Genomic DNA, 19,284 nt, shown 5'->3' with positions numbered 1-19,284 from the left:
TGGAATCAAAGCTCACCCCAGAGACAGCTGTGGGCATTGTTCCCATGACACCAGCCAATACCAATCATATGCTGACGCCTGAATCAAACTTTGGGATAACTGGCCACAAACTGCTCACACCTATTTCCATCTGGTGTCCAGGATGCCTCTTTCTAACAACATTCCTAACACTCATCCCATCCACCCCTGCAATGGTCATCAGATAAATGAAAGCTAAGAGGGAAGAAAGGGCGTAGGAGAGCAAAGAGGATGGAGCAGAGTAGGGTTCCTAGCAGTTCTTGGCTGGTGACAAGATCTCCCCCCAGTTCCTGCCGTACCTGGCCTGCAATGGGCACAGGATCAATGGGGAGTTCCATGGCCACCTTTCCAGGCTTGGAGGTGAGCCTGAGCCTGGACTCTGTCCCCCCACATACTGTGTCTGAATCTATGGTTGTAACTGGGGAAGGAAGAGGAGGGGTATAATGGCCCATAGCGACTCATTAAGATTTCTGCCTCATCCCTGGGGCCCCTGTAGCGTGAACATGGTACCAAGTGAATTGGTTGGCGCCTTTGCCCTTTCTAGACACAGCAACAGGGCCCTGGGGTATGGTGGGGGAGTGACTGCAGTGTAGTTCCTCCAAAGCTCTGGGGCTCTCTGACCAACTTCTAGAAACAGCCAGAGACAACAACTACAAAAATAAAGAATTTATTTCCTATCCCAAAGTGTTGAGTGGTAAAGGAGAACTGGAGACCAGGATGAGGTTGTGAGAAGTCAGGGCTCCGAGGGAGACCACGTTGGTAAAGGGGAAAGCAGGCTTGGCTGAAGTCTGGAGGCAGAGGATGGGCAGGAGTGCTGCTGGAACTGTTTCAAGTTGTTGGCAACAGAAGAGACCACCTTCAGTGACAGCCTGCAGAGAGAAACAGAGATGTTGACAGGCCCACAACCAGGAACAGACATTGCTGAGCCCAAAAAGTACCTTTTGGGACACACGATCCTGGAAACACACTCTAAGGCAAGGACTGAAAACTCAAACCCCACAAAGACCAGACAAATAATTCAAATGAGGGAAGTTAGCTGAGTATCAGGAGATGATGAAGAAATATGGATGCTGTGAAGAAGTGGAGAGTACAGTCCCCATCTAAAGAGGACAGTGGCCACCCAACACCAGCTGATGATTGCCAGATGGCATATGGATTTCCAGATCTCCCAACATTTCATAGAGAGGCTGGAATAGTTCGGTTCTTATGTATACTCTCCTGATTTTTAATGTTGGCAACTCATTAATATTTTGAAAAACTGCTGAGAGCCAAAGAATATCTGGGGTCATCAGTGTGTTTCCTGTGTGGGCTGTGAGCCCCTCCAGCTCGGGTTGATAGTAGGAGGCCTAAGAAGTCTTGGTTTGCTCAAAATGCCAGCCAGGATCTGAAACTTAGCCCTCTTGAGGCAGCATTGCTTTCAAGGTTTCCACCAGAGACCAGGAGCCAGGACAGAACACCTCACAATATCACTACACTGTCTCCGCAGTGGGATCTGCAATCTATCACTCTGGCTGTAGACACCATGATCCTGCCTGCTCTGGCCTCACTCTTCATTTCCCAGGCTGGATCTGGGGCCCTTCCCCATCCCCGTCTGCTCCCCCATCTCTACCTGCCTCCAGGTCCTGGGGAGAAGGCAGGACATCTCATCTGCCCAGCCTGATGGGCATCGTGCTCTGTCTCATGCCTGTTGGGCTCCACGGCCTGAGGTGACTCCCCTCCCAAAGGAGGAGCATAGGAGAAGGTTTGGAAAAGGAAAGAGGGTCAGAAGTGACCAGACTTTATGAAAAAGGTCCTGAGAATCCAGAGCCAACCAGACCAGCTGGTGGCTGCTGACCCGAGGCGGGAAGCCCTGGGCTCAGCCCCTCCCTGATGGCAGGTGGCAATGCCCACCCCAGACAGGCCTGGGCCCAGGGCCAGGGTCAGTGGAATGTGTCTGATCTGGATCGGAAGCTGGGAGTTGGAAGTGAGGCCTCTGGCACTGGGGAGGGTCCCAGAGGGTCAGGCTCTGAGGGGTACGGGGACAACATGTAGGGTCTGAGGTTGGGGTGGGCAGCCCCCAGCTCTGCTGTCCCCACAGTGGCTGGGCAGTGGACCTCAGCGAGAGTAGTATCCTGGATGCTAGATGGCGGTCCCGACTGACAGGGAGAGATGCATGGAGGCCTCCGCTGGAGGCACGGAGGGTCTGAGGGCCAAGCTGAGACTGTTGGGTGGCCTGGGGGACCCAGCCTGGCCTGCAGCAGGCCCATCATATGCCGGAGCTCCTGGCTGAGCTGAGACACTTCTTGGTTGAGGCAGAAGATCTGTTGAAAACACATCAAATTGTTTCCCAGGTGTCACAACAATCACTCCCTCCTAGGTGCACCCCCCTCTACAGTTTACAAAGTTCTTTCATAACCACTCTCTGCTCATGGCCACTGGGAGAAGAAGGCAGGGCAGGGGTCATTTTGTCTAGATGTAAATATCCCAGCCCTTTTCCAAAAAGGATTGGGACAGCAGCTATTGCCATCCTCCCAACACCCCACTTTTACAAGATGCAGAAAAATGTGCTCAAAGAGGTTACAGGGATTTGAAGCGGCAGATGTAGCCTTACTGTCAGGTGATCCCATCACAAGAGCTCAAGTGTTTTTCAAATTTCAGGGAGTACAGAATCAACTGAGAAACTTATAAAAATGATTTCTGGGCCCTACCCCAGACATTCCAATTTGGGTGAGACCCAGGAGTATGCATTTTACCAGGTTTTCCAGGTGCCCATAGACACTCAAGTGTAGAGCCCCTGGCCTAGAATTGTGAGCAGAAGCAGGGCTGGCCCTCAATCTTGCGCAACAAGGGCTGGCCCCGCCCCCGGCCCCAGGCTCCGCCCCAGCACAGGTGCTCTCCTGGGAAGCTTGATGTTTATCTGAAGGAGGGAAGGCCAGCTCCCAAGGGCTGAGCAGCTTCTCTGTGGTGACAATTCTGAGATCCCTGGAGAGGAGGCAGAGGCAGAGCCTCCGCATACAGCATCTGTGCTCTTCCTGACCAGGATTCAGATATTGGGCTCCAGGTCCCCCAAGGCTGAAGGCCCCTTAGCCTCCCTGTCCTTTGCTCCCATGTTTGCTTAGCTCTCATTTCCAAGGCCTGGGCTGAGGGAAAGGCCTGGAGCATTATGACTTGGTTGGTGGCCATTCTGTGCAGGAGAGGATCCCGAGGTGGTGCAGGGAGGAGAGGCCCTCTTTCCTGGCTGGTCAACCTGAGCTAGCCAAGAAAGAGGGGAAGCACCGATCAATGAGGACTTAGACTGTGCTGGGAACTGGGCCAGGCATGTGTGTGCTCTCATTGCATCCTCACAACCACAGGGGGAAGAACGCATTATTTCCCCCATTTTTAGGTGAGGAAATCAAAGTTCGGAGTGGTTGTGGGACTTGTCCAAGGTCACCCAGCTAGTGTACATATATTTATTTTATTTTATTATTTATTTCAGAGAGGACGGGAGAGGGAGAGAGAAAGATAGAAACATCAATGATGAGAGAGAATCATTGATCGGTTGCCTCCTGCACACCCCCTACTGGGGATTGAGCCCGAAACCCTGGCCCATGCCCTTGACTGGAATCAAAGGGCTGGGGAGGGACCCTTCAGTCCACAGCCCAATGCTCCATCCACTGAGCAACACCGGCTAGGGCTAGTGTGAATATTTAAATTCAGGACTCTGACTCCAAATCCTGACATGGTTTATATGATATTCCCAAACTGATATTCTCCAAAGGTGGAGGCGAGGAACCGGCCCCAACCAACCTCCTGGTTCAGCCTGCAGACCTTTTCCTTCATCTCTTCCGCTTCAGCGGCCAGTTCCTGGCTGGGCCTGGTCCCTGCAGCAGAACGGGGTAAAGGGAGGCAGTGAGTGCAGGGAGCATGAGTCTACAGCTTGGGCTGGGCCCCCTCCTGTCGCTGGGAAGGCAGGGAGCAAGGGGAAAGGAAGCTCTGGGGCAGGATGATGGGGAAACCAAACTCTTAGGCTGGTTTTGAGGCCCTATGACTTCCCCAGTATCCCCCACCACCTTGGTCCTCCCAGATCTAGGCACGGATCTTCCTTTTGATATCTAAACATAACCTTTATGCCTTCCAACAACTGCCTTACCCCACCCCTCAAACTCCTACCCACCCTTTAAGACCCAACTCAAGAGCCCCCTCCTCTAGGAGGGAGAGTGAAGGGAGCTCTCCTTTCCTACCTCAGAGCCCTGCTCCTGTCTCAGTTGTGGTGCTCAGCACGCTGTTCTGGAATCATTTACCGGAGTATACAGGTGTGTCTCCCCCACTAGACTGGGAGTTCACTAGGAGTGTGGGCCAGGCCTGGTTTATCTGTGTATTCCCAGCACAGCACCCAGCACATGGTAAGGCCCTTACTACATGTGGGATGGATAGAGAGATGGATGAATGAATGCATTGCAGGTGAATGGGTGACTATGAGTGGAAGTCCACTGCTGGCCCTTACCTGGAGGGGAGGCCTGAGAGCGGCGCCTAGGGTGCTCAGGCCTCCTGCTGAACTGGAATGTAGGGGCCTCTGCTGTGCTGCCGGAGTCCTCAATGCCGTCCACTATGCTGGGACAGAGGCAGTGACCATCAATCCCATGGGGCGAGGGTAAGGGCCAGAGCAGCGCAGGCAGAGGGTGAATGGGGGTAGCAGTGCCAGGGAGCTGGGGAGGAGCAATGGTCAAAAGGGTGGGGTGGGGTTGCAAGCTGTGGTGGGTCAGGAAGGGCACAGGGGGAACATGGGGCAGAGACAGGTGGGAGCTTTGGGGACAGAGCCCAGAGAAGGTTCTGGAAGCCAGCAGTGGTATGGAAATGGCAGGAGAGGCTGGTGTCTCACCGAGGACTGAGGTCTGAAGTTCCAAAGGTTCCCAGTGGGGGAATAAGAAGCTGAGGGGGCTTCCTGGCAGCAAAGCCCCTGGGGGGGCCATGAGAGGAGGGGCTGTGGCCTCGGCCAGCCAGGGCAGGGGATAGGGATGGGGACAGGGAAGGGGAAGAGACAAGGGCTGAGAATGGAGGCAGCTCCTCGCCCAAAAGGCTGACCAGGGAGCCGCGGGGCCTTGCTGGGCTAAGGTTGGGCAGCAGGAGGGGCCGGCGGGGCCTGGGAACACGCTCCGACTCAGCCTCGGCCTCGGTGATGGATGGCAGGGTCTTGTCTGAGGAGGAGCCAAGGCTTTCGGAGTGGGGCTGTGGGCAGAGGGAGCAGCTGATGTTGCAGGACAGTGAACAACAGGCCCCTTCATTAAGCAACAGTCTTCACTGGCAGATGATGCTCCCCATCCCCTCTCCCTTCTCCCTGCAGCAGAGGAACCAAGGAAAGTGTCCCCACTCCCCACCTCTCCCCCATTCAACCTCAACTCCACTCAGGAAGGTCGTGTTACCTGGGAGGGCCGAGGGGATCGGGAGAAACGCCTGAGGCCCTGTGGGGACAGAGGGGATCATCTTACTCACGCCTTCCCCCTCCATTAGTGCAATACCTCCTCGTCTCACCCATCAGTGTTGTGGGGTTTGAGAACATGGAACCGTTTTGTGGATTTGAGTCAGAGATACCTCCAACTCTGACTCAGAGAAATCCTGAGTGGAAAGTCAATGTGAAAAGCAGTAAAAGACAAAGGCCCAGGGTATACCCTACAGACCTAAACCAAAATGGGCTCAGGAAACATTTGGTGAGTGAGGAAGCCCCAGGGGATGGTGCCCAGTCCAGAGAGGAACTTTATGGATGAGGAACACATGAGGGAGATTGTTCCCTTTGGGGATTCTGGAGCGAAGCTGAGGGTGGGCCATCAGGAGATGGGTTAGTACATTTGGAAGTAAATGTGGTGAGAGATGGTCCATGGGGTTGGGTGATGGCCAATGGGGTAGGGTCAGTGGGACTGGAAGATGTTAAATATGGAAGGGGCAATGGACAGGGGTGCCTGGGGTTGAGGATGTTTTTCAGGGTGGAAGGCAATGCATGAGGCTCTCTCTAGGGCTGAGGGAGGTCTGCTTTGAAGGAAGGAACCTCAGGGGAGATGGAAGTTGTAGGGGCCTACATACATTCGTGTCAGAGCCCTGGCGCAGGTTGAAGGTGAGGTCCCGGGGCAGACCAGCCCGGAAGGCAGCACCATATTCAGGATAGAGCTTCAGGACCTCAGCCAGCCCTCGGCTGCTCAGCTGCTGCAGGCCACAGTAGGTCAGTGCCTTCACGTCAGCGCTGGTCTTCAGCACACAGCTCGGGCCTGCTCCTGACCCAGGCTCCTGTCCTGGCTCAATGGTATCTGCCCCAATCAGGTCCCCCTTTCCTGTGGGTAAGGGATGGGGACAGTGAGCTGGGGCCAGTCAGATGGGGAGAGGGACCAAGAGGATATACCTAGTCAATGGATTTGAGGGGTGGCCAGTGTGTTTGAAGGATGGTTGAAGGTGGGAAATGATCAATGGAATTGGGAAAAGGTTAGTGGAGAATGACTGGTGAAGTTGGGAGACAGTTAATGAGGGATGTCAGTAACATTGGAGGAATGACCAATGGAATTGATCAATGATCAATAAAGAATGGCCAGAGGGGTCAGTTAAAGGGTAAAGGTCAATGGAGTTGAAGGTCAATGGTGAAGAATCAATTTATTTGGGGGACAGTCACTGAGGAAGGGTTGATGGGTTGAGGGCTGGCCAATGGGATTAGGGGAGAGTCTGAGGGGAACGGTCAAGAGGGGATGGTAGTAGGGTGGAGGGACCAAGAAAGAGTACTCCTCAGCAGGAATTCCAGATATCCAATAAAAGCATCCCAGTCCCTAGATTCTTGGCCACTCACAAGGCCTCTGGGGAAGGTTCCAGGGTAGGTAGTAGGTGGTGGTGGTATCCTCACCCAGGATGGCCAGCACCATGTTGTCACGGAGCACCTCAAGCGAGCCTGAGCAGACATAGTAGTGTGCCTGTAGAGCATCCCCTTGGCGCAACAGGTACTCGCCCGGAGCACAGAATGAGGTCTTGATGTGCAGGGAGAGGGCCCGCAGGCAGCCCCTGCTGGCTGCTCCAAACAGCGGCAGCTGCAGGATCTCGCGATTCAGGTGCAGAGCAATGTCAGCTCTCAGCTCATCCGGGAAGTCACGCAGTAACTGCATAAGGGGCGCAGGTCATTCGGGCCATCCCCCCCTGCAGCTGCTACTTGATTTCTACAAACGTGCTGAGCTGTCTCCAAGGAGATCGCTCCAACTTGCCCTTTGCTTCGAAGTGACCCATTTCTGACCTCAATTTTACTTGTGTGTGGACCTCCCAACCCAACTGCTGGGGCGGAGACTAGGTCTTTTCCTGTCTGCCCACTGACCTTGGTTACACACTAAGTCACTCACACATGCCCTGGTTCCTCAACACCACAAATGCAAAGACCATCCCTGGTGGGTCAGCCTGAAACTGGAAGCCAGACTAGAAGTCAGCTCTGCTTTTAAATCGCTGTGGACCTTGAGCAATCCATTTCCTCTCTCTGGGCCATCTATAAATTGCTGGGTTACACTAGATCTTGAATATTATCAATGACCTCCTAGAGCTAAACTTAATATTCACAGTTCCATCCGCATACTATGGAGGCCTTTAATCCCTGTGGCTTGTTGACCTCTTTCTTGTCCCCATTGTCTCCCCAGGTTCCTCTTCTGCAGCGTACCTCTTTGGCTCTCTCCTAACTTTCCACACTCACCCTGCATCACAGCAACCAGCTCCATGACTTCCCCACTCCCTGGAAGCCCAGAGCCCTACGTCTGGGTCCAAACCTATATTTTCAACTACCTACGGGGCAGACTCCACCCTCATCATGGCCCCACACTGGGCTCTCATTTTTACCCCCAAGTACAATCTTCTTCCTGTAACACCCCCATCACACCCCTTGACCCAGCCAGAAACCTGGGACTCACTCTGAGCTCCTCTTCTGCAACCAGGACCACCAAGTCCCATGGTGCCTGTGCTTAGAAATCTCTCCTAGATCCTCAGGCCACTCCCCAACCTCAACATTTTGCAGGATAACATCTAAAGTCAAGGCCATCCGTGACCTGGGCCTGCCCACCCAGTCTCTTGCACTCCTCTCCCTCTCCACCCGTCACGGTGCCCACACTCCGGTTCCTGAAGGCTCAGTGAACTACCTTCAGTTTCCTGAACTCACCCCGCTCTTTTGTGTCAACATTTCTGGACCTGAGCTCCTATGGCTCTTCCTGTCTGGAATGGCCTTCTGGTAGCAGGCCGATTTCCTTCTTGTCCTTCACGGTGCCACCTTCCCTTACTCCTCTAGACCCAGATGCAACATAGTGGGGTTCCCAAGTGGCAGGTACATCCCTCCAGCAGAGTCCCATTCACTGTGTATTTACCTGTTTGCCTCCCTTACCAGGCTGGTGTCTCCCTGAGGGAAAAAGCTGTGATCACCTCGGAGGCCCCTGTGTTCAGCACAGAGGCTGGCCCACAGCGGGTGCTAGGGAATTGTTGGCCGAAGGGAACATGGTTTTAGCTAAGGCCTGAGCTCCCTTTTATGTCCCAAATTCTAGTGCACAGGAAAAGGGATGTGGATTTCAGTGGGTACATGCCCTTGTGAATAACACCTCATCTCCCTAGAGCCCATTTGCCTCCATTCCAAACCCGGAGAGGCTGTGCCCTCTTCCCCATTGCACGGCCATGTGGCAAAGACCAGGAGCCCCAGCACGCTACCTGGTTGGCGTCGATGCCGCTGTTGACAGCCCACGTGGTCTGGAAGTACTCAAGCATGCGCTGCTTGAGCGGCCGCGGCAGGCGGTGCAAGCGGATGAAGTCCTTGAGGTCCTTCATGCGGCTGTGGTAGAGCGAGCGGCGCGAGTACATGCGCTGGATGATGGCCGTCACGTTCCCGAACACCACGGCGTGCATCAGCGCTGCAGCATTGGCGGTGGGCAGCAGGTTAGGGTGGCCATCCGTTCCCAAACCCACCCTGCCCTGGACAGGTCTCTGGGTTCCTGGGAATGGCAGGAGAGCCAGTGGGCTCCTAAGTGCCTACCTGGTGGCAGGGGCTGGCTTGGGAGGGGAATAGAGAGTGGTCCTGAGAGGGGTCAGACCTGATGCTCCTCTCACCCGCACCCCCTCCCCCCAATTAGGTCATGAACTTGAGTTTCCCATTCCCTAAACAAGACACCATGCCTGTTTGTGGAGTCCCCCAGGGCCAGTATGTAGTAGGCCAGAGGAAACGTCTATGAATGAATGCAGGACTGCCCGGATGGCCTGTGGGCCCCGATCTCCCTATCTGCATGCTTGGCTTGGCAGGCCCGGCCTCACCCCCTATGAGCATGGTGCAGATGGAGAAGATCTTCTCAACGTCAGTGTTGGCGCACACGTTGCCAAAGCCCACGCTGGTGAGGCTGCTGAGCGTGAAGTAAAGCGCAGCAATGTAGGCGCTCCGCCGAGACGGGCCGCCCGCCGAGCTGTTGACATAGGGCGCCTCCAGCCGCTTGCCCAGCTCATGCAACCAGCCTGGAGGGTGGAAGGATGCAGGTGGTGGAGAACTGGGTTTCCCTGAGCTGCCTGCACTCCACTTTAGTCAAGTATTTACAGCGGGGAGGGGAGGTTTGCATGGACAGCCTTGACCTGAGCCTTCCCAAGGTGAATTGGTTACAGTTGCAGCTCAAGACTACCATGTCTCTACACTGCTGACTGTTGGGGGGCCTCTGCCACACTCTAATAGTTTATTGATGCCTTCTGTGCACAGGGTGCTGGGACTTGACCCAGCCAGACACTCTCCCTGCCCTGGTGGGAATGACGGTCTGGAGGGGAAAGAGACACGAAATAAATCATTACAGGTGGGAGGTGAGCTACTAAAAAGGAACTATAAGAAGAAATGGGGGTGTGGGTGGGGGGGAGAATGGGAGATAATCTGTAATACTATCAACAATAAAAATGTATTTTAAATAAATAAATAAATAAATAAATAAATAAATAAATAAAAGGGAACAATAGGGTATCTTAGGCGTCATACTGGGTTAGGGAAAGCCAATACAATGGGTGGGGGAGAGTATGGTCCCTGAAAAGCTCCCTTAGGACGGAGCATTTTAGCTGAGATTCCAAGGAACAGACAGGTCGCCTAGGTGAAGGGAGGGAAGGCAGAAGGAAAAGGATTCCAGAGAGGAAGACAGGGTCAAGGCCCCGAGTGAGAGAGCAGTCCAACAGGGGTGCTGGAGGAGGCCAGCGTGGCTGCGGCACAGGGGGGTGGGGTAAGGAGGAGCCAGGTGGGGGCAGAGAGGGCACGCACTGAGTGCGGACTTGATGGCAGCAGGGAGCCACCAGGAGGAGCCAGGGAGGAGCACTGCTCCCTCTGCCCCAAACACCCTCCTCCGACTGCAGAGTGTCATGCGGCAAAGACCAGGAGCCTCGGCACGCTACGTCGTTCAATACATACCGTATTTTGATTGCCTGTCACCCGTCTTGCTCCCCTGCTAGGCTGTGAGGTCCCCCCAAGGCAAAGCCCTTGTCTACAAACCAGTATTCCCACGCTTGATCCAGAAGGAGCTCAATGCGTGTTAGTTGGGTGAGTAGAGAAATGTGGGTGGTAGGTGGTGGGTTGGCGGTACAGGTGAAGGCATCCGCGTGGGTGCCTGAGCGAGTGCCTGAGTGCACAGGGCAGTGGCTGGGTGGTCAGTGAAAGCCCGGGGTCAGTGGCTCACCGATGTCCCAGAGCAGTGGGTCGTTGGCCTCCATCTCCCGGCGCCCGATGACATACCAGACACAGGCCATCCAGTGGGCAAGGAGCGCAAAGGCGGACATGAGTAGCGTGAGCACCACAGCGCTGCACTGCGAGTACCGCTCCACCTTCTGCAGCAGCCGCAGCAGCCGCAGCAGCCGCACTGTCTTCAGCAGGTGCACCAGCGATGTCTGCGGGAGGGTGTGGGGGAGGCTGTCAGAGGCACAACTCCTCAGGGCCCCCTGTGACCCGCCCCCATCAGAGGCCCTGGGGCCATGGGAATCTGCAGCAGGAAGAACACCTCTGCTCTGTGGGAAGGGTGACCAGGACATGCAGGGGATGGGAGAATGGTACTAACACGAATAATGGCCAACACTTCGTAAGTACTTACTATGTGTCAGGACTGGGCTACGTTTTGTAATCCTCATTTAAAAAGTTAAGCTTTCAGTCCAGTTATCATCATGGTTCCCAATTTGCAGATAAATAAACGAAGGCCCAGAGAGGTGAGTGACTTGCTCAAGGTCACAGACCAAGGAAATGAGAGAGCTGGGACTCAGCTCTGGGCTCACACCAAAGTCCATTTTGGGTCATGCCGCCTCTTAGCACTGTGGGCTGGCAAAGAGTAAGTCCTGGCCAAAGGCAGGGGGATAGACAGAATGACCTCTGGGGCTGCACAAAGCCCCTAGCGTCCGAGCACAATTAGCTGTGGACAAGAGTGGTTGCTAGTGACGACAGCAGTTGTGGTGGGTGTCACCCTCGAGACAGAGGGATGCATGGTAGGGTGGGAACGGGCTCGGTAGGACTGGGAAAGGTTTAGGGTTAGGGCCCTTTCCTCTTGTGGGTCGGCTGCCAAGGAAATGTTGAGGGAAGGAGATCAGGGACTGAGGGAGCCTGGGCTTTGAGATTTCCACCCTCGTGGGGCTTGGTGGGGGTTTGAGGAGCCAGTGGCCCCTAGTAAGGCTCCTGTAAATGTTGGCTAATATTACCACCACTACTGTTTCCATTTGGTTATTAATGCCGCCGTTGCTCTCCCAACCTTGGAGATGAGGAGCAGGTGGAGGCTTATCTTCTCACCACTAGGGCTGGGCTCTGGGACAGAGAGTGGGTAACCTGGTCTGAAGGCCCTCACTGTCCTCTCAGGGGCCTCCAGCAGCATCCCTGTAGCCCTGGCCCTACATGGCTCCTGAACAACCTCATCCATTCTCTCTCATCTTAGCTGACGGAGGTGGCCCTGAGCCCCCCATATGAGCCCTCTCCAGGGCTTTATGCCTGCCCTCACCTCCCAGAGCTCCTGACTTTAATCCTTCAGGACTTCCCCCAGTCACTGTCCCTGGGCCCCACTCCCTTGGGACCCTCCTCTCCCTCTCCTAGGACCTGGCTCCTTCAATTCCACCACTCTGCCGGTGCCTCCTCATCTCTCTCTTTGCTGTGCCTCCCTCCAGTCCCAGCACTGCTCCTCACCCGCCTGTATACCAGACCATCCACTCGGGTACCCTGGTTTCCTGGGAAGCAGGGTGCTATGTTGGAAAGAATACTAGACTAGGAGTCTGGAGACCTGGCTCCAATCTCCTGCCTGTTACTGCTAGCTGTGTGACCTTCAGCAAGACACTTACCCTCTCTGAGCCTCTGTATCCATCTCTGAAAAAGAGGGGTAAGAGAACCTGCCCTGAAGGATTATTGTGAGGTTGCTATGTGATGATGATGTGTGAAAGAACTTAGTAAACTGTAAAGTGCTCCTGAAGCTACCAGAGGAGGGGGAACTGCCTGGGAGGAGGGACAAGGGGCTCTCTGTAGCTCTCTCTTTCCCCAGAGACAGCTGTCTGCCCAGCTGGCACAGTCTAGTGGGTATAGGGGATGGGGAGGGGTTGGGAGCTCTTCCTGGAATGGCCGGACCCTCAGGGCAGACACACACATGCACGTGTGTGGGAGCGTGCATACACGTGCACACAGCCAGGAGAAGAGGCCCACAGCTTGTTGGCAGCTAGTTAAATCCGGCTGCATGTAGGTGGTTTCCCACTATAGCGAAGTGTGGCAGAGAGAGGAGCACACAGGGAAACCGCTTTCCACTTCCCCACCCAAAACCAAGGGGCCTGGGGACAGAGGGTGGGACTCCCTCCCCCGGACCTGCTATCTACTGGCTGGGTGCAGAGCTGACCACTCAAGGGCATTCCATGCAGCCCTAGGGAGCTGGGAGGACACAGGTCTTAGCTCTCTGCCTCCAAACTCACCCCACAACCTCTCCCTCCTTGTCTGGGCTTGCTATGCTCCCCCCAAATGCTCTCTCTCTTCATCTCCTGCCAGCCAAGCCCTACCCTTTATCTAGGGTCTACCTCTACTCTCAACTCCCTCAGGAACCCTTCCCAGGCCACCCTCGCCTCTGCCCAAATGGGGTGCTTTGACCTCCCCAGCACTGGCTAGATTTTAGATCCTTTTCACCCGTGCCCATGTCCCAGTCTGGAGCTCCAAGGTCATCTAGCTCTGTGCCAGCCTCCATGCACAGTACCAGGGCCCCATGTTCCACTTCATCCACTTCTGTTCCTGCTGGCCCCAGTCCTGCCCTCTCACCAGCCTGGCTGCCTGGAGGCTGAATCCTTGTCCCTTTTCCCCACAGTGACCGTGCCCCACACAGTGCTTTACAGACAGCTAAATGCTCATCAGTTGTTTGTTCAATAAAAATGAGAAAAGTACCACTCATTTGGTATCAGGCCAACGCTGCCTTAGTAGCTCGACTTAGCTTTTCATTTGTCTCCGCTTCCCTCAGAGATTGTCAGCTGAGCTCCCCAAGTGCACCGACCCTCTCAGGTCCTTCTCAGCTCCTAGCACAGGGCTCTGCCCCTAGCGGATGCCTGGCCAGGAGTCACAGATAGGTTGATGGGAAGGGCTGCGTCTGAGTTCGGAGTTAATCCCTTAGTGGGAGGTGCTATGCTGAAGCTGGGAGGTTAGCTGCATGGTGGGACGGGGGTCACTCACCACGGTGATGTTGAAGATGTAAAGCAGGTCAAAAGGCAGAGCAGCAATAAGGTCGATAAAGAACCAGGTGGCCAGGTAGTGGAGACCAATGGAACGAGGAGCAGAGACCACCTGGCCGGACTGGGACACATAGGTGGTGCGGAAGTTCAGAATGATATCTAGGGGTGCAAGAGGCTGTTACAAAGGTGTCTTGGTCTAGAAACTCAGGCCAAAGGGCCAAGAAACTGGCTAGGCTGGGAACAAGCCTTAGAGACCCAGGATGGAGTTAGAGGTAGAAATGGGGAGATAGATTGGGCTTTTGGCTGATCTTTAGGGAAGAAAGGTCTAGAGGCAGAAGGCTGCAGGGATCAGGAGTCAGGGCACATGGACCATTAGGACTTCAAGACCCAGAAATGGATGGGCTCTGAATGACTGGGTTCTGCAGCCCAGGACAGAGTGAGGCCAGGATGAATGGGTCCCTCCAGCCCACCCGCTGGGGTGTGTGGGGCAGAGGGTCTAACCCAGGATGAAGAGCATCTCCACGGCGACGTCACTGACAAGGGTGTGTCGGGAAGTGATGGGGGTGTCATCGTCGCCCAAGAAGCAGACATTGTAGGGGACGGTGATCGCGACGTAGAAGGTGGCGAGGAGGATGAGGCCATCCCATACAGCCTTGGGGACGCTGTAGTGGAGGAGGAGGCAGCGGGACCCCCCCACGGAGGCCACCTTGTACTCGGGCACTGATGGCTTTGGCTCAAACACGTTCTAAGGGGAGAGGGGTGGTGGTTGGGGACACTTGGGGGAAAAAGGAGCCCAGGCTGGGGGAGGGAGAGGCAGGGGATGGGGAAAAGAGGGAGTGGACACTGCAAACACAACCAGGAAGAGACAGAGGGTGCAGGAGAAGCTCAGGGGTGGCATCTGACCCTTCCTTGGCCAAGCTACTGCCCAGGGCCCCTTGTGAATCGATCATATTTTGTGGGGAGTTTAAGGTGTGGCCTTCCCCCTGCTTAAGGATATGATGACAAATCAGACACAAGCCCTACCTTGAGGGTTCACTAACTTCTCCCTCAGGTTCCTCGTGGGTTCTTGGGGCCCAGTGGGAGATCAGTGTATCCAGGACTGAGGGGAGACTAGCACAACACCCCATTCCTTATAGATCTAAGAGACTACACAGAGCGTTGGAGACCCGATCCGTGGCTTCATCAGGGTCCTAGATGAAGGCTACATGTGAGGCTCTCAATGGGGGCTTTCTCCCTAGGACCACAGCTTGTGATCCCCCCGCCACAATAGGTAACTTCATCAGCCAGCGTTGGGTGATATAATTGCTGCTAGAGCCCAGCCTTGTGACAACTTCTGAGCGGAGTAATTTCAGTCACAAGGAAACAAGGAAGGTGGGGATGGGAGGTGGGGATGGAAGGAGATGAGGCGGGGCATGAGTTAGAGCAGAGTTGGACATAAGAAATGGGCAGACAGAGGAACAAGTCACTGGAGGAAGACCAGACAGACAGGGAAGCAGGGAGGCAGTAACAGGGCCTCGGCATCAGGACTGGGAGGTGTTGGGGTGGAGACAGGACTCACATGATTGGTTTTCATGCCTCCCTGGCCCCGGCGGCCAAAGTGGCCAGTCAGTCTGCGCAGGACAGTGCGGTTCTGTTTCCTGGCGAATCGAAGTCTTGAGCTGGCTCCCCTCCTGCCAAGGGAGTTTTCTATTGGAAAGAAGGGTATGGGGATAAATGGGGCACATCCCATGAGGCTGGGTAGGGAGAGGTCTGTGTGACCTTGGGCATAGACCTCTGACCATTCACGCCTTCTCCCTAGACTTGCAGTTACCATGATTGCTGTCCCCATGGCTTCCTGAGGGGCCAGGTCCTGGGCCTCCACTCTGAGTGATGTCCTTGAAGGAAAAGAGGAAAAGCACCACCTCCCCCATCCCGTTCTTGATGGGCATCATGTCCAGGAGGCACCAAAAGGCTGAGCCTGTAGGTGTGGAAAGATGGAGGGAGAAGGTGAGCAGCCCGTGGCATCCCTAACCCCCAGGATTCCTGGGCATAGTCAAAGGGTTGGTAAACGTTTGGAAGTGGAAAAGTCCAAAGCTGACTCCTTCACCTTCGAGATGGGGGGACCAAGGCCCAGAAAGGGTCAGGGATGCACTCAGTGTTACACAGCTTGTGGCAGTGTGGGGGGACCAGCACCCAAGCTTTCACTGTGCCAAGTGGACTCTGGGTAAAGCCTGGGGTCTGGGCAGGGTTGCAGGGCAGGCCAGGCCCCTCACCATCCTTCCGGTAGAAGCAAATTTCTGTCCGGTGCTCCTGATGGCCCTCCAGGGCCTTGTGGAGCCTCTGCAGGGCTGGCTCACTGGTCTCGGGACCGTAGAGGAAGCGGCAGCTGCAGGTTTTCTGCATGACCTCGGTGCGGCCGTAACCTGTGAGCTCGCAAAAGCCGTCAGAGCAGTAGACAATGGGAAAGCCCCTTGGGCCCTGTGCGTTGGCCAGAAGGAAGTTACTGTCTGTGGGAAGAAGAGGTCAAGATCAGGCCAAGGGCAGGAGGGGAGCTCAGCTTCCAGGTGGGCAGTACCTCCCCCGAGCTGTTGTCAGGGGTCCCAGGGCCAGAAGCGCCCCAGGCTTCCATGGGATTCCTGGATCCTGCTTTGGGATACTCTGAAATAAGAGTAAGGAGAGAGAGAGACAAAGGACAAGGACTTAAGGGTGACCAGGAACTTGGACAGGAACTACTAGGGGATTGGAGAAGGAACCCCAAGAGTTCATCCCCCTGCCTTCAAGGGAGTACGCTCTCACTGTAGGGAGGCATATAGCATGGTGAGCTAGGGAATGGGCTCCACCGCTCCACCTCTGCTGATGGCTGATTGCGTGACCTTGGGCACGTTAATGAACTCCTCTGTGTCTCAGCTTCCCCATCTGCAAAGTGGGGGATAATATATCTTCCTCACATGGTTGTTGTGAGAGTTACGTGAGTTACCTGGGGAAAACCTTCGGCAACAGTCTGTGCTACAGTGTCCACTCCTCCACATGGGCACAGCTTTCAAAGCACACCCATAGCCACTACCCTGTCACCCTATTGGAGAGCGGAGAGGACAGCGATTCTGGTGATGTGACACCCGTTTTATTGATAGGAAACTAAAAGGCAGCGATTACCTACACTCACAAATCTCCTTCGTGGGAGGAGGGAGAGTCACGACTAGCGTCCTCATCCCCTGCCTTCCAAGAAAGGTCCTCTTTTTAGCATCCCTTATCTAATTTCGGGCCTGTCCCCAGTGCTCAAAGTCTGACAGGATTGGGCAATGAAGTTGGGGCTCCAGCAACCCCAGCCGCAGGACCTGAGCTGGCTCCCTCCAGTTCCAATGGATAGGAGGCCACAGAGGGGACAGAGTCTCAGCTAGGGAAGGGGCCTGAGACACAACCAGTCCCGGGGCGCTAGGAAGGGTGTGTGCCTGGGCATGGGGTGGCTGATGGGGACACTGAGGGTGCGGGGCCCTGGGCAGCAGCCTCCTTCTTCCATCCCAGAGCTCGTTGCTCCGGTGATGGGCGCTATGGAAACAAGGGAGGCGTGTGTGGAGGAAGGGTGGGGAGGCGGGGAGTCTCCCCCCCTCCGTCCCCCGCAGATCAATTTCCGCTCTTGGGTACCGCTCCCCATATCTTCCAGATGTAGCAAAGGTGCCCAGAGGGGCAGGCAGAGATCTCTAGGCTGCAAAGTAGGAAAAGGGAAAGGCGGGAGAAGGAGCGGGGAAGGAGGAGTGTGGCTGTCCAAGGTCCTGAACCTGGAAACCAAGCTGGGGTGGGCGAGCAGGGAGTTCCCTTCCTCACACGGACCACCCCCCTCCTCCTGCCTCACCTCCCTCAAACACAGACGCGCCACGATTTTGGGGTGCGTGACCTTAATCTAAACTAGGTCCTGCCGAAGTCTGATCTTCTCTCTTTCTCTCCCTCCCTCTCTTTTTCCTGGGGGAAGGGGGTGCTGGAACTGTCTGGGAGCGACTCCCGAGCGCCTGACCGCTTCTCCAACCTCCGCGCCTCGGATACCGTCACACGCGCCCCCAGCCAGCAAAGCTCTGCCCTGGAATGGGCCGCTCTCAAGGCCTCTCCTCCGTGTTGCCACACAAAGAGCCTTTCGTGCCTCCAGTCACACCCCTTACCTTGGCCCCCCGCACTCTTGGCCCTCTCCCCGCTTCTCCTCGCAGAGCACTCTCAGTCCCGTTCCTTTACCGCGGCGTCTAGACCCTCAACTCCACTCTCCCTTCTCGCCTCGGGTCTAGAAGCCCAAGCCGGCCCCGACGGAGTCTTGGCCCCCAGCAGAAGCCCCCAGCCCCAGCCTCGGCCCCACTCACGCGTGCCGTCGAAGCGGGTGGCGATAGTGTCCAGGAAGGTGTTTTGCGGGGCCAGCAACCCCTTCATGACCGGCATGGCTCGAGGCGCGAGTTCGAGGCGCGGCGCCGAGGGCGGTCAGCTCGGCCGGGCCCAAGGGGGCGCGCTGCCGGCGGGGCCGGGGCGCCCCATGCGCGGGCCTGCCTCCTACCCTCCCTCTAACCGCCGCCGCCTCTGCTCCAAACCCCTCGGCTTTCGGCTCGGCTGGGCGCCGCCTCGGTGGTTCTTTTCCCCACGGGCCAGGTTCTTTCCCCAGGGCTCGGCCGCGTCCGCCACGTGGTCCCGCACGGGGAGGGGCTCCCAGTGACACCCGCACCTCTCTCCGCGGTCCTCCTTCGGGAGGGGAGCGGCCCACGCGAGTCTCTCTCGGAGAGAATTCGAGACACGCCTCCAGGGAGCAGAGGCTCGAAGAGGTGGTTCGGAGCTTGAGTGTCAGACACGCCTCTTCCCGGGTGGCCACGCCCCCACGCGTGGTTCCCTGGCGCGCCTTGTGGCTCCGCCCACGGGTTTCCCCAAGCACCGCCCAAGCTGGGCATGGTCACTGGTTCGCAGTGCTGCCTGCTGGAGTGGGGCTGTTTTGCAGCACTCCCAGGTCCCGGCGCTCCAACAGGAGACAGCTGGGGTTAAAGAGGCTGCGCCTCAGTGTGCGTAGGGCACGCTGGCAAATTCTGCCTCTCAGCCCAGCAGGGTGGATGAGGAATGAAAAGAGCTTTGGAGTCCATCGGTAGAGTCCTGGCTCCGCCATTTACTAAATGTGTGACTTGGGCTCTCTGAGCCTCACTTTTCTTATCTGTAAAATGGAGCTAATAATTTTTACCTCATGCGGTTGTGAGACTGTAATAGCATAATGCATATGTTGGCACAAAATAAGTGTGTTGGAGAGCAATTTTCTCCCTATTCTCCCTTTTCCTATCGTCCTGACATAACCCTCCTCTCTGCTGCCATTCAAGTGCAGGAGAGGCTGGAAGCAAGTTTGGGGCAGAGAAAGGTAGTTTCTGGGTGGACAGAGTCAATTTGCAAATCTCCAAAGGTGAGCTGGTGGACTTTGAACTCCATCTTTTCCAAAACTTAACCAGTACAGCAGCAAGAAGGACCAAGGTGAGACCAGACACGGGAGTTTTTCACCACGGAAGCAGAAAATTACTGGGGCAGCTGAGCGTGGAGGCTTAGGGTGACTGCTTCCCAGCTAAAGCCAGTGAAGATGGAAAGATGGTCTCCGGAGAGGGCAAGCCAGTTGCATCCTCAACCCCTTCCTCCCAGAGCCTGAACCCAGTATTAGATTGC

General features: G+C 55.8%; 1 protein-coding gene across 5 annotated transcripts; it reads right to left on the bottom strand.

The window, feature by feature from the left end:
- Positions 1-669: 669 nt before the first annotated feature.
- KCNH4 (potassium voltage-gated channel subfamily H member 4) lies at positions 670-18,172 on the bottom strand. Of its 5 annotated transcripts, XM_080679696.1 has the most exons (17): positions 17,964-18,172; positions 15,894-16,127; positions 15,452-15,598; positions 15,200-15,327; positions 14,143-14,386; positions 13,643-13,800; positions 10,656-10,863; positions 9,274-9,468; positions 8,677-8,876; positions 6,857-7,106; positions 6,055-6,299; positions 5,400-5,438; positions 4,859-5,205; positions 4,484-4,590; positions 3,787-3,860; positions 1,957-2,318; positions 670-887 (listed from the first exon to the last, which is right to left on the bottom strand). In XM_080679696.1, exons 1-17 carry the CDS (start codon positions 18,037-18,039, stop codon positions 752-754), a joined length of 3,150 nt encoding a protein of 1,049 aa, XP_080535822.1. In that variant the 5' UTR covers positions 18,040-18,172; the 3' UTR covers positions 670-751. The 5 variants fall into 5 exon arrangements, 4 of the variants coding, with proteins under 4 accessions (XP_080535822.1, XP_080535819.1, XP_080535820.1 ...); XR_013961177.1 differs by lacking the exon at positions 670-887 and having other exon boundaries at positions 1,632-2,318; positions 4,484-4,585; XM_080679693.1 differs by lacking the exon at positions 670-887 and having other exon boundaries at positions 1,632-2,318.
- Positions 18,173-19,284: the final 1,112 nt, after the last annotated feature.

This window comes from Plecotus auritus (assembly GCF_963455305.1).
Source record: "Plecotus auritus genome assembly, chromosome: 7".
Taxonomy (NCBI): Eukaryota; Metazoa; Chordata; class Mammalia; order Chiroptera; family Vespertilionidae; genus Plecotus; species Plecotus auritus.
This window is presented reverse-complemented; position numbering and strand designations above follow the sequence as displayed.